Below are 14,830 nucleotides of genomic sequence, written 5' to 3' on the forward strand. Positions count from 1 at the left end.
AAAAGATTGGGAACAGGTCTTGCATGGCAATAGGGCAGCACTTCGTGAAATGTGGCGGATGGCAGGGATCAGGAGCATTGCACAGCGGCTCTCAATTTATTAGGTTAAAAGTGTTCCATCATCACAGACAAGGAGCTATTCATATATTGAATGACTAGGCTGGATCAGCTGTCTGACCTGCTTCTGTCAGTTTAATGGGTATGATGTTCATTACTGTTCTGTTTCACTGACAGCCCCAGAGCTCCACTCCTCAGTCCCAGTGTGTCCTCGTTTCTCAGAGCCAGTTACAGGTTAAAAAGATTCCAACTCCCACTGCGATACAATCACACACTTAGACTTTTAATTACACATTTAAGACAATATTTTACAGTTAACTCTTCAATAGTTATGCCATTCCTGCCACGTAACCAAGAACCCTGGCTCCTAAAAGCTGAGCAGCAGCTCTGATACAGACTGACATTAGACAGGGGAGGAGCAGAAGGCAGACTCTGAAAACTCCACTGGAAAATCTCCTGGAATCTCCTGCGATGAGCGTTTTTGTTTCTAACAAAAAAAAAAAAAGAAATCCCCACAGCCATTTGCCCGTGCCCTGCCCACGTCCATTTACAGGAACATGGATTAAACCTGGATTGTGCAGAGCTCTTTAGTGAAATGCATCAAAAGGTGGGTACTGCGCGGCAGTCACTGATAACCAGCGTACTGGTTCATGAGTTACAGTCTCAGCCTCTTGATATCTTCACTTCTGAAGTCAATACGCAGCGCCAGAACCTGACGCACCTCTGCTGGGGTCAGCCGCCACGTCAAGGGACCTGAGTTAGGACCCCAGTAGTCCAAGATCTCAGTTACCTGCAGTACAAATAGGTACAAGTGAGCCTGTGTAAACCAGATTCTTAGGTCAGAGTATCAATACTACACTCTCAAACCTGGAATGAAAGTATTATCATTATTGTTGATGCATTCATATGTCGTTACCCTTTTACTGTTGGAATTCATTTATTTTTTGGGGGGCACTTTTGCAACAAAGCTTCCTGGCCTGACTTTAACTGGGGACATAGTGATTTGATGGTCAGTGTCTACAGACCCCAATGCCATCTGGACACCCCATTTTACTGTTGTAGCTGGTGGAGGTGGAGCTATTTTAACTATTTTATATGCATCTGGGTTTATTATTTTATACCAATGCATCACATTTTAATAGCTGTAATTGCAGATATGTTTGTATACACAATCTTAATCTGTAAAATCACTCGTAGATAAATCTGTCAAACAGACGTAGTGGAGTAATAAGTGCAAAATATCCAATTGAAATGTGGTGGAGTATAAATGTAAAGTAGCATAAAATGAAAACACTCAAGGTATCTCAAAGCTGTAATTGACTAAATGTACTTAGTTGCGTTCTACCCCTGGTGTAAACTGTCATAAATGTTAAGGTATAAACACATAAAATTTGATCTAAATTCTGTGTACAATGATCTAAATTACCCGCTCCAGGTTGAGGATGGTGGCCATTTGTGTGAGACGAGCAAACTTATCCCTGATGGTCCAGGTGGTGACGGTGGTGAGGTACGCCACAAGAGACCGAAGCTCTTTATCGAACTGCAGCCCTCCAAGCTACAACAAAATGATCAACATGGTTTATATCAACAAAAAATGGCGATGTGTTATCTATACAGCAATATTTTCTTCAAGACTTCATGTTGGATGAAGTATAAGAATCTATTTCGAGGTTTTCAATAAAAACGCACTGCTCAAAATAGGAGATGCTAACGTGATAAAAGGAAGCACTCTCTCCTGCAGGCCTTCCTGGACTCATTAATAAATCATGGCTGGAGGCTTTTCATCATGTGTGTCAGTGATGTGATGTCATGCACAGGGAGCTCGGTGCCATCTTGTGGCTGAGCTCAGCTCCTCACCCTGCTGAATGAGCATTTCAGAACAGTCTTCTCCATCTCAATAGATATCAAGCTGGTCATCAGGCTGGTCAGAGTGTCATAAATGACAGGAGAGAGGGCCGTCTGGTGAGGCAGAGGAACAAAGAAAAGGTTAGAAAATAGCAAGAACGAGTACATATATTCAGCAAATACAAAGTGGAAGCTTAAATGTTGCAGATACCTTGAACTCTGCCATGAGCTGCTCCAAGTTAACGATGACCTGCTGCACCCAGGGATCATTAGCTTCATAATCATTAAACTCCTCCTGTGGGGACGACAACGCAGTTAGAGTGGGATGTTTTATTGACCCCTGGTTTATTTCTGTGTAGGGTTCTGAGACCATTACCTCCTCTATGTTATGTGAGATCGCCAGAAAGCTGCTGATCCAGGGTTTGACCTGAGGCTTTATGGCTGTTGTGTTCAACTCAGTCAGACCCTCCTGCGAAACAAAATAACATCAGAGTATCACACTTTTACCACTCAGCAGGAGGCCAAAGAGTCTTATAGTACCATGAGTGGACCTACACACATTTACAACAAACACTTGCTGAAAAACATCTCACATACACAACTCGGAGAACCGTACTTTAAAAATATGTTAATAAAATTCTGATTTTTTTTCTTCTTCCTACAAACGAATAGAAACATGGTCTTAGGACACAGGTGACGCTTGAAAAGCCACACAAATGTTTCCCCATTCTTCAGCACCTACTGTAAATAAGCAATACATAACTCTGTGTGTGTGTGTGTGTGTGTGTGTGTGTCTCCAACCTGTAAGAGATCCTTGAACTTTGTGGATGTATTGACGAGGTCGGACAAACAGCTTTCAATCTTGGCTTGTTCACCAGAGCCGCCCCCCTGACTGAACAACTTGGAGCAGTCGTTCTGCAAGGAGAAAAAACAAAACAAAACAAAACAAAAAAACAAAAGTCAATTTCTGAGCATTAAGCTAAACTATAAATGATGTAATGGATATAAAAGAGGCAGAGCATCGGTACAGATGTTAAACTTACCTCTAGATTTCTCTTTAAAGTTGTGATATTCTCACTACACACCTCCACATTATTCAGAGTCACCTAAGATAGAAAGAAAAAAAGTGTGAATGAATTCTTACAGCTAATTCGATTGGTTTAAAAGCTGCTTTCTGCCTGAAGCTTTCAGAAAACTGATGCAATCTCATAGTTTATCCCAGTAATTAGTAATTCTCTGCCTTGCTGCAATTGTCAGTGCAAATATTTTAGACTTTTTATAGCGGCAGAGAACTGGTTGGGACAGTGAGACTGATGCAACCGACTCCCCACTCCCATGATTTGCAGTAACGCAGAAATCTTGTCCTATTTCTACGACTCACATCTCCATTGCTCATTCAGTTTTATCTCTAAAATATTTATGCCCCCTGCCCTAGAAGCCACTCACTCAGTATTAATAACAGTAATGCTTTGTTTTACAAGTCTCATATTTAAAAACTAGAATAAAATGAGCAACCAACACTTGGATCATTTCCCTTATAATCACCACCACATTGCATAGGAGCTTCCTGGATATATCTTTGTAATTTACAGCTAAATGCTGGCTAATTAATTAGGAAATTTCTGACAATCTTCTCTGAGTTTTAACATGAACTACTTCAATAATCTCAAAAACTGCAATTCTTTCTAAAGGTCTCTGAAGACTTCATGAAGTCACACCAGACAGAGGTTTTTGCAAAATATAATCCTAGTTTAAAGATGGTAAATCTGTGATTTCAGCACGTCTTGATTTCACTTTAACTTCTGACAAACGGGTTAAAAGGTTTTTGAAGTAGTGCTTCCTTCAGCTGGGAGCCACTTTAAAAATTAAAGCACTACTTACATTACTTAAATTAAAGGAGGTCATTCATGCATTTTATTCCTCACTTAAATTACTGCTGCTCTCTTTAAACAAGCCTTATGCGGAAACCTGAAAGCTGAAGCAAGGCCCAAAGAAGAGTCCATATTAACACGTCTTGACACACAGCCATCAGTTGTCTGTCGAACTGTAAAAGTGAAAGATCAGAATATAGACCACAGTATATGAAGGATTCCTGCTCTTAAAATTATTTTTGGCATTTTAGGGGAAAATCTTCCAATGGTTCCCAAACTTGTCACTGTAGATGTTTGAGCATTGCAGAAAGTAATACAAACATGTTTTAATTGCTTGATGAAGTCCTCAGTGCTGAAATTATGCAACAAAAAATCATACCAACTATTAGACTGAATGGCCATATCCAAGTTACAGTTTGTTTTGTAGTTTTTACCATGTCCTGTCAGGAATAACAGGAGCAAAATCATCACCACAAGCCTTGTATCACTGCTATGTCACTGTCATTACTACAACATGACATTTAGATTCATAAAATTTAGGCTTAGTGTCATTAAGGCTTAATTTTTATCACTGACAAATTAGCCTTTACTGTCTAAAAGCAAAGTGGGTGTATGCGTGTGTGTGAATGTGTGTAACTGTCGATGCATCTTACCAGAAAGGCAGCCTTGGCGTGTTCAGCGCTCTCGATGCCCAGGGTGTTGAACTTGCCCTGTTGTAAGCTGCTCTGCATCAGACTGACCGCACTGCTGACACCACGCTGGATGTCCTGAAGCGTCGTAGCTGGAAAGCCCTGCCGCAGCTTATTGTACAACACCTCCCTGACGGGTGAAGAGGGACACACAGGGCAGGAGGGGACACGTACATGCATGAGATGTGAAGAAGGAAAAGGACTGAATATGTCAACAGGACAGTGAACGAGAGGTGGGCACCTGAAGTCAGACTCCAGCACAGAGTTAGCGTGGTTGATCATGGCACACAGGCAGTCGATGCTGGAGCTGGATAAAGCTCTGCTGATGCACTTCTTCACAATGTAGAAACAGTCGTCCACCATGCTGGAGGTCAGCTGACCCTTTTCATATGAATCCATAGCGACAGCCTGAGGATGGAGAAATCATTTTATTAAAATGCTTTAACCTCCTAGGACCTGGCGTCCACATATGTGGATCTCACATTTTGGGTTCTCTAGACCACAATACTAACTTTTTCTCAACAAGGGCCTGGTGACCCCATATGAGGATATTATACTGCCACTCAGTAATCGAAATTTAAAACTAATGTCCTCATATGTGGACATCATTTTTCTCAGGTCCCAATCAGCCTAAATAGCAAAGAATAGAGCTCGGGTCTTAGGAGGTTAATACATTCTGATGAGTAAGTATTACACCTAATGTGGGAATAAGATTATTTTGTCAGATATTGAACTATAGAAATAATACTATATAACTGAGCAATGTACCTTGTTGACAGACTCCCTCATGTAGTATTCTTCCATAGGAATGTAGTAGCCAATCAGCTCCTGCATCGTCGTGCTCAGCAAGCAGTGTTTCAGCAGCTTCTCCACATTCTGCTGATGCTCTGAGCGTTCAAAAATATAGGAAAAAAATTAGATACGTTTCAACCCCCACTCAAAAAGGCATCTTTGTATACTTCAAGACATGTTAATATAAAACTACCCTGTGTGATGCTCTGAGCGTCTCCAACTTCAAAGTCGGCCATCATGCGACGACGTAAAAAGCGCAGGTAGAGCTCCGCCCGTGCGTTCATCAGGGTTACTTCTGCCAGCACAGGGTCCAGTTCCCTGTTCGGGTAAGACAGAAGTGTAAACAAAAACACCACAGAGACAAAGATAGAGATGAAGGCAGCATGTTGCTGAAAATACCTGGGCTCAATCCGTTCCCCTGGCACGCTCTTCATCATGCTGCTCTGGATGATCTGAAACTAAAGGACGGACTCGAGGTCACAGCAAGAACAGGTACACAGTAGAAACTATCATGTCATGCAGCTCAGCTCAATGTCCATGAATCTATTGGCCCAGCACATGCTGGGAGGGTTCTTAACACCTACTTCGTGAAACTGCAATCAAATGCTAATTGCGGTTTCAACTCTACTCATTTTGTCTTTATTTCAAAATAAGAGTGCATTGTTATTCAAGATAACTTAATCCAAATCAATCTTAAACTGCATTCAAAGAACCAAATTAGCTGGATGAAAACTAAACAGCATTATTTTAGCCTGATAGATAAGCATGAATTAGTAAAGCCACGTATGAAGAATAGGGCTCAGATGTCATTCAAACCTTGTTGTGGTATCCTCTCTGCTGGATGAACTTGTCAACTATTTTCTGGGTCTGTCGGTCACATTCCTGCTGCAGGTGAGTGATGAGAGTATACAGATGACCTGGACCGTAATAAGTCTCTACTATAGGCTGATGAGTCTCGACGACACGAGCGATGCCTGTAAACACACGCCAGTGCATTAGTGGAGTCTACACCAAGCAAAAAAATAAATACATTAAAAAACAATGATGACAGATACAGACACCAAGTGTCAGGCCTGTGTTCTCACCTTCCAACAGCAGTGTCAGTGTGTCTGCAAATATCATCAGTGCTCTCTTTTCACCCAGGTCTCCTCCTGTAGCTAAAAGCAGGTTCTCCTCAGCTTTGGAGGCAAGCTGTGAGAGTGAGTGTGAAGAACAGAGACAGAAAAATAACTGATAGAGTCACATATCTGCAACTATATCTGAATAAAAGATAAAGATTTAGAGATCTCATTCTGCTTTCTCATTTTGTTTAAAGAGCAGATAGACGAGTTTTTCCAGGATGGGAATATTTTACAAATTTAAGCACTTAGCTGACACTCAAAATACAATGGCTGCAACATCAGGATAAACTGAAATTACAAGTTTGAATAACCAAGCAACAAACAGTAAGGAATGCACATGTTTTACAACAGTAAATAACAGGAAGCTCTTAGAAAGTGTGTATCTCAACCAAGGCTGCACAATTCTCTAAATCGGTTATTTCAATAGGAAGTGTATAGAAATTTTGACACTGCATCTGGACCCAGAATCTCCATCTGATCTTCATCGAAATACACAGGAACAACCAGGGAATACAGATCTCTTCATTCAATAAGTGATTCATGATGAAATGAAAATGTTTTTAAAAGCCCTATTACACACTGTTAATAAATCCTTTAAAAACATAATGGATATTCATCATAAACCAATTACCTGTTCATTTAGCCATGGCCTAAATTTCAACTGAATTTTAACTACCTTAAGATTTTGATATATTATGGAAACTACATTAAAAACCAGACAGGCAAGCAAACAAACAGGACTGAAAACACAAAACCCCCTTAGTGGTAGAGAACAGACTCTTAATACACTAGTTTCACTCTTAGAGAGTTACAACTGGAAACCCTCTCACCACAAAGCTTTCCAACACTTGAGCATGTCTCATAGAGTTTATTACTGACCTGACTGCAGAGATATTGACCGAAGCGGGCGAGGCCCTGCTGGTGGAGGCCCAACAGGGGGAAGATCTTGAAAAACCTTTCCACTTGGGCAAGGTCGACTGCTGCTACAGCTTCATCAAGCTTCTCAGCAACGATTACCTTCAGTTTCTGCTCTGCTTCCTGCAGCATGACCAGACTGGCGTCCACAGCACTGCCTGTGCAGACAAGAGGCACTGGCAGTGTTACAGTATCTGTCTAGTGATGTTCAAACATGTACAAGCACAGGAATACATTCACAGGAATACATTCACAGGAATGCTTACAGAGCAGTGAAAAAAGTTAACAACCTCACATTTAATGATCTTTGGTAGATTGCAGTAGGCAATAAGAAAGTCTGAAAACCAAAGCGTTTTAGCTTGATGTAAGCTATTTACTTGGCCCACATTATTTTCTTTCTTTGAACCTCTACATCCCGACCAAGATCTGACAAATTCAAAGTGAAAAACGTACAAAAACACAGGAATCCAAACAAGACTGTGGGACGTCTTCACTAGGGTGTAAGTGTTTATACTGAGTAATGCACTTTGACAGAAAGGTAGGGGCCTCATACTTTCTTCTCCCTGCCTGCTCAGCTCAATAACTGACTGGTCCAGAGAGAGGTATCGATGGATGTGAGCAGCAGCCTGTTCAAAATCTTCGTTACGTAGAGCTGTTTGCACACCATCCGTGCAGAACTTCAGATCGAGGATATCATCAGCACGCTGGATGACGTTATACAGTCGAGTCTACAAGAATAAAATGAAACATGATACATCCGATACAACTTTCCTTTTGCTACCTTTTTAGAACTTTTCATTTTTGAACACTAAGTTAGAGAAGTGTTGATTGAAATCTAGGGTCATTTTATATTAAGGTTGTAGTTTGTGGTGTTGCATGGGACAGTGGCAGCAACTGAAACCCCTTTAGGAGATTATGCATGTTGTAGGGAATTTACATTGGAATGCATTATCCAGGTCTTTTTGACATTTTGTCAACATTTAATGACATTGAGTTAACGTGTACTTTCAGTCAGTTTATTAGGGACACCTACTTAACTTATGCAGCAGTGTTTCAATAAATGATACCTTCAAGAAGTTATAATGTTCAGTTTTTGTTGAAACTGTTTGAGAGTGGTGGTAGATCAATGAAGGTAGATCACATGATAGAACAGAGAGAATGTTATCATCACTTATATCAGTCCACAAAACCGAGCAAACGCTCTTCTGTAAATGAAAAAGGTGAGTAGGCCTAATGAGTGCATGTTTTCACCTTTGCCAGGTCTAGCTGTCTGACTTTGCGGCTCACGTTTTCAGCCAGGCTGCAGGTAAATGTGATCATGCCCGACAGCTGACTGGCGTCTCCTCCAATCAACTGTAGGTTAGGCCTGGAGAGCAAAGAAACCACATTTTGTACAACACAACACAGATTATTTTGAAAAGATCATATACTGCAATGGTTTAAGATCAAATCATAGATGATCATCCATTTTTTAAACTACTCTAATCTGGACAAACTATACCCCATCCGCTGCAGTGCCAGCATCTTTGTGTGAATGGTCCCCTCCTGCCCCACCAGCCTGTCCAGCTCAGCTTCTACTTCTTTCTGTTGTGAACAGAAAACAAAACATGAAATGAGTTCCATCTTTTAACAGTCTCAAAAAAAAAAAAGATATTCATTGTTGTTGAATTTAAAACTGAAGGATCTAGGCTGTAAAATTTACTCATATCACTCAGTGTAGATGACGGCACACTTAAACGTTTCTAGGTCGGGAGAAGTGGTGGGGGAAGTCAGAGGATGTAAAATTCCTGAGCTCAAAATGAAATAATACTCAAGTAAAACTATGTAAGTACGATCAAGAAACTGTACCAAAACTAAAAGTTAACCTGAAAATTGCCCAAGTGAGTGGTAAACTATTATGTATTATATCATTAGATCATTATTACTCATGCATTCACACGTAAGCAGCATTTTACTGTTGCAGTTTTGAAGTGGAGCAAATTTATAACTATTTTGTATAGGACTTCCGCTAATTATTATTTTCTTGATTAATCCAGTTATTGTTTGGTTTGCAAAAAGTCTCATCAAAAATAATGAGAAACGTTCATCACAATTACCCAGGGCCCAAAGTGACACCTTCACAATGTTTGTTTAGTTCAATCAATAGTCAAAACCTCAGCATTTCCAAAAATGAATTAAAATTCTTAAAAGGAAAAACGGCAAATTCACACATTTGAGATAGATTAGATTTCTTTGAGATTTTTTCTTACATGAAAAATTACTTCAACAGTTATCAAAGTAGTTACTAATTAATTGCCTTTCAACTGACTAATTGTATGGGTGGTTTAATCTTTAACAAAGCCTCATATTCTGAAAGATCTTCATGTGCTTTGGAAGTAAATGTCTTGATATGTAGAATAACTAATAATAACTAAAAAAGTCAGATATATATAGTGGAGTAAAAAGTACAATATTTCCCTCTGAAATGTAGTGAAGGACAAACTGGCATGAAATGGATATAGGCCTACTCAAGCAGAGTGAATCGGTGCTTGAACAAATGTTGTGTCCTAGGGACTGTTTGGGAGTAGGGTGTTTGTTTAGCTGTCAGATGTTTCCTTCATAAAGAGGAGAACAATATTTAATCCTAACAAAGATAAATCTATGTCCAAACATGAACTGCATCCTAGAACCTCTTCTGCACTTCATTGTATTTGACAGGTATGTGGAGTGTTTTGCACCCAGACAATTTGCTGTCACCCGCATTATCTCCAAAACAGTGAACAGTATCTAACCCTAACATGCAAAGACAAGTCGTTAGTTTAGTTGTTTTCGCCCATGTAGACGTGATTTGTTAAGAGTGGTGTTGTTTTCTCTCAGTCGTGTTTTGAGTCAGCTGCGTCCCGGGTGTTTACGTGGAGGACGAGAGCGACCATTTGTACACGTCAAATAAACCGCTGTTAACGGTCGTTACATACAGACCTCCTCCGTGCAGAGCTGTTGGTAAACTCTCTCCAGGTCCTCCAGCTCCGTCAGCCCCGAGATGGCCTCCATACTCACAGAGGACACCGACCCAGAGTCGCATCTTCTCGCTGCCACGGGTCCACTGTCTGCCATCTTCCGCCACCGAAGCACCGACTCAGGAGAACCGGGTGTCCGTTGTGGTTCACTCCCCGGGTTTAGCCTGTCAGGCAGCGCTTCTTCGTGTAGCAATGTGAGCTACTGAGAACATATACTTCCCCCTTGTTTTATAATGTGGGTGAACGTTTTCCTAAGCCTGAAAGAAACTTTATCCTTCACCATAGAAAACCATAAATCCACATCAACATTTGGGGCTGGCTGGGGAAGCACAAAGGCACTACCTGAGAAGTCTAATTCTGGGTAAGACGTTTACGATCTACGCATGCGCTGTACGCTTTTGTACTTAAAGCACAACTTCACAATTGTAAAGTTCGTCATAAAATAAAAATCAGGTGTCCATATAAACATTTGAGTTAATCTGCAATAAAATGTTCAAAAATGTAATCCAAAACTAACATATGTTAATATGAGGCTTCAGCAGTCTGAGTGAATCAAATCAAGAGGATATCTTCCTAAATTACAGTCTTTTCGGCACAAACCCCTCTTTTGTTGCTATCCCTCCATTGTGAATCAACAAGGAAACACTGCAAAACACAAAAAGGAGATATTTGGTACATATCCTCTTAATTTGATTACCTCAGCCACGACTGACAAAACCTCATATCATTTGATTTACTTTTGGAATACATTTTTGCACAGAATGAAGATTTAGGAGTTTGTCCCCCATCTCTTCCATTGATAATTCATTTAAATCACACTAAGAAGTGGTCTCTTCGTGGATTGTATGAACAGGAGATACAATTAAAGCTAGGTAAACTTGTTTCAGTGTCCATTAGGGCACCTGACTATTGTCTTAAGACAGACTTGACTTATGCTAAATCAGCACCCCAGCTTTTCTGTGTGTCAGTTCATAAAATAACTTAGTAATGTGCACCACTTAAGGATAATATAACCTGAAATAACAAATGTATTAAAAGTAGACTTAAGAATTTTTTTTAATCCATAAATCAAATAATCACAAACTGTCACACAAAGACCCTGGGGTCATTGGGTCCCCATTAGGTTCTATGGTTTTACTTGTTAATGTTAAGAAATGTATGTATGTATATGTCTGCTGCTATACCAATACAATGAAGGTGAATAGAATTTTTTGTTGCTCAACGCATCAAAAAACAAAAAAAAAAAAAACAAAATAGTATTTTAAACAATATCCCAGTTACTCAGGATAAATCTGACCTCATTCATTTTATTGAGACTCCTTTAGTACATTTTACAAGAGACTCGATTCAAGTCTCAGCGTAAGTTTCATAAGAGGATGACACCACCTGTCAGTGACAACATGCTGCACTGTGGCAAAAAATACAGAATAAACATGAATGACTGGCAAGGCCTCATAGCAACCGTAGTAAAACAAAGTTTTATAAAATTGAAAATCGCTTGTCGTGGCTTTGAGTAGATGCAGGGCGGGAAAGGTTTGTCCTCCATCAAATGTCTATACTTTTGATGCACGAGTGATGTCCGGACATCAGCTGCAACGGAAACAAAACCAACTGTCCACTGACTGTTTGCTTTGACCAAAAGAGGAATTTACATTTTTACATCATCACATCTGAAACAGTCCCAGGGCATTTATAGAAAACCTGACATCAGAGTCCTGTGGTCATGTTGAATCAGGAGGGTTACTGTCCTCTGGAAAACAAGAGAAGTTCTTCTCTTTCTTGCTGAAGCTCTTCCCATTTCTTCTGTAGCTCTGCCTTTTCCTTTTGCAGCTCTTCTCTCTGTGTATTTAATTCTTTGGCTTCCTCCTGCTGTGCTTTTCTCAGTGACTCAATTTTCTCCCTTTCTACAGCTGCCTCTCTGGCATCCGCTGCACGCAGCTTCTCAAGCAGCTCCCTCTGATGCTCCAGAGCCCGAGCCTCCTCCTTTTGTGTCCTCCTCAGAGCCTCAATCAGCTCCCGCTCTCTCCTCAACACACGCCTTTCTCCATCAGATGCTCTTGAACCTTTTCAACACCCATTAAGAAGAAGGAAGCAGCAATACACATTTAGTCTCATTACGACCTTGGATACAGTAGAAGCACAACATGAAATAAATAATGTTTTGAGACATGATATCAATTAACTTACGCTGACTCAACTCAACAGAGCACTTTATTAGGAACAACACACTGGTAATTATGGTTGCTTAGAAAACAGTTTACATTTGTATTCTGTTTCATGAAAAAGTGGCACAGTGATATTAATTATAGTATATGTGAATTATGAATTAATTATGTAATTACAAGTAGGTGAGAGATTCATGTATTTGCCATGACAGTATTGTCAGAAAGCATTGTTTGGGAAGATGCCTTTGAAAAAATGATTTCAAACTCAAACAGTAGTGAGATATAAGAACGTACCTGATCTCTGTCTCTGTTCTGTCGCCCCAGCAGTCTCTGGTGGGGTCAATGTGTCACCATTAGCATTTGAGCTAGATGGAGGTGGTTTAAGCCCGTCAGCCACTAGTCTAGAAAACACCTCTGGGTGTCTCTTTGACATGTGTCGATGCAAGTTGCTGGTGCTACCACCTTCAAAGCACTGTAACTTCTTCATGCAAATGTGGCAACGAGCAGCATTCAAACTGTCCAAACGCTCATAGTGCCTCCAAATCAAGCTCCGTTTGTGCCGGCATCGTCTTACAGGGCGGTCGTCACTCCCCTCTTCATGTGTTATTTGTTCTGCTGCATCTCCACGTGCTGATTCCAGGATGCCATTAATAGCAGAACTAATATCAGATTCATTCATGTTAGTATGGACGTCAGAGTCTCCGTCCTCCAGCGCTACTTCCACTAAAGAAGAGGAAATTCAAGTTATAATTAGGTCTGTAGCTAATGAATCATTATTGATTAATATATTGAATTTTTAAAATAACTACTTAATCATGCGTAAAATGTCAGCAAACAGTAAAATTACCCATTTCAAGTTCCTAAATTACAATCTGACACCTTCAAATGTTTTGTCTGACCAACAGTCCAAAACCCAAATTACAATGAGAAAAGAGAAAAGCAGCAAAGCCTCAAATTTGAGAAGCAAATATTAGGCATTTCACCAATGGCTAGAACAGTTAATCTATAACAAAAATGGTGGGTGATTAATTATCTGTTGATCAGTTAGTTGATTTAAAAACCAATTGTTCACCACAGTCATGATAACATACTGTTTCTCTGGATTCTTATTCTTTCAGATGCGACAGAGAGATAAGATGAATGTCCTGTCTTTTGATCCATTCTTTCAATTTACAACATACTGATCACCATTAACTGCACTCAATTTCTTCCCAATTTCCCAAGGTGACATTATCATTTGTCTTGTTTTATCTAAATAACACCCAAAGATATTTCGTTTATTATCATGTATGAAGAAGAAAAGCAACAAATCCTAACATTTAAGAACATGGAAAACAACACATTTTGCTTAAACAACTATAATCATCATTAAAATAGTTAATTTTCTGTCAACCGACTACTCGATTATTCTTTGCAGCTGCAGCTACCAGGAACTGGGTGCTTCAATGAACTACCCACAGATGTTTCAGTGACCCATACCGGAGCACAACTGTTCACAGTCCGTGTCCACGTCTTGAAGACCGTTTCTGGGTATAGTTTCAGGTGCCCGTCCTATACATTTCTTGGCGACCTCTTTGGGGTGTTTGACACGCAGATGTCTCAACATGGCCGTGGTGCTGCCCTGGACCTGTCTGGACTGGTAGCCCCTGCAGAGCAGACACTGGACCGACTGTGAGTCCACGGTTTTAAAGAAGCCCCACACCATGCTTCTCTTGCGGGTCATCTCTCTGGGTGGCTCCGGGGTGTCAACACACAACATTAGCTAGCCACTGTTGTCCAAACCACGTCCTGCTTATACTCAGCTTCGTAGCTATAAGTGAAATAAAGTGGCCGTGTAATTTCCACTTCTCAGTTATTTCGGCACAATCCGATTTTAATAAATAAAACAGTAGTGTCAGTAGTGGTAGCTGTTGTGCTAAGTTAGCCGAGCTATATTTCCTGCTGCCGCAACGTCATTTCCGGGTTGTCTGACCACCGCCTCCTCCTCTTCTACTTCTTTTATTTATTTACTTTGTTTAAGTTGTAAATGTACACTAAATCCAATATTGAGAACAACGAAATAAAAGAGAATAATAATAATGAAAGAAAAGAAATAAGATAAAACAACAGAATCAAGTTGAGAAAAAAAACACACAAATTTACAGTTTTAACAGCCTTTTTATTTGTGCAAGATTTAATAAGCGATGCTCACTTTCTTTATGTAAAGCAGAAAAGAAAGGTCTTTTGCCGGTAAATTTACATTTGTGAATATGAAACTTGATAATTATAAGACTGGTGATGGGTATTTTTCATTTTTCTGTTATAGTTTAAAAACCCACAGTATGTATTATAAATAGCCTGTGCTTATACATTTTCTGACAATCACTTCTCCATTTATCTT

At 40.0% G+C, this 14,830-nt stretch overlaps 2 protein-coding genes across 2 annotated transcripts; both read right to left on the reverse strand.

The window, feature by feature from the left end:
- Window positions 1–318: 318 nt before the first annotated feature.
- Window positions 319–10,548, reverse strand: cog4 (component of oligomeric golgi complex 4). The gene is made up of 19 exons (XM_056372024.1): window positions 10,248–10,548; window positions 8,791–8,873; window positions 8,541–8,655; window positions 7,843–8,017; window positions 7,254–7,447; window positions 6,339–6,444; window positions 6,070–6,227; window positions 5,653–5,711; window positions 5,447–5,571; window positions 5,230–5,348; window positions 4,703–4,869; window positions 4,426–4,591; window positions 2,945–3,007; window positions 2,703–2,816; window positions 2,278–2,370; window positions 2,113–2,196; window positions 1,914–2,015; window positions 1,483–1,611; window positions 319–846 (listed from the first exon to the last, which is right to left on the reverse strand). The coding sequence occupies exons 1-19, from the start codon at window positions 10,380–10,382 to the stop codon at window positions 712–714; spliced, it is 2,322 nt and encodes a 773-aa protein (XP_056227999.1). The 5' UTR covers window positions 10,383–10,548; the 3' UTR covers window positions 319–711.
- A 1,024-nt stretch (window positions 10,549–11,572) lies between these two features.
- On the reverse strand, window positions 11,573–14,422 carry LOC130166190 (uncharacterized). The gene is made up of 3 exons (XM_056371600.1): window positions 13,930–14,422; window positions 12,745–13,173; window positions 11,573–12,348 (listed from the first exon to the last, which is right to left on the reverse strand). Exons 1-3 carry the CDS (start codon window positions 14,207–14,209, stop codon window positions 12,026–12,028), a joined length of 1,032 nt encoding a protein of 343 aa, XP_056227575.1. The 5' UTR covers window positions 14,210–14,422; the 3' UTR covers window positions 11,573–12,025.
- Window positions 14,423–14,830: the final 408 nt, after the last annotated feature.

The sequence above is a fragment of the Seriola aureovittata genome, chromosome 1, assembly GCF_021018895.1.
Source record: "Seriola aureovittata isolate HTS-2021-v1 ecotype China chromosome 1, ASM2101889v1, whole genome shotgun sequence".
NCBI classification, from domain to species: Eukaryota; Metazoa; Chordata; class Actinopteri; order Carangiformes; family Carangidae; genus Seriola; species Seriola aureovittata.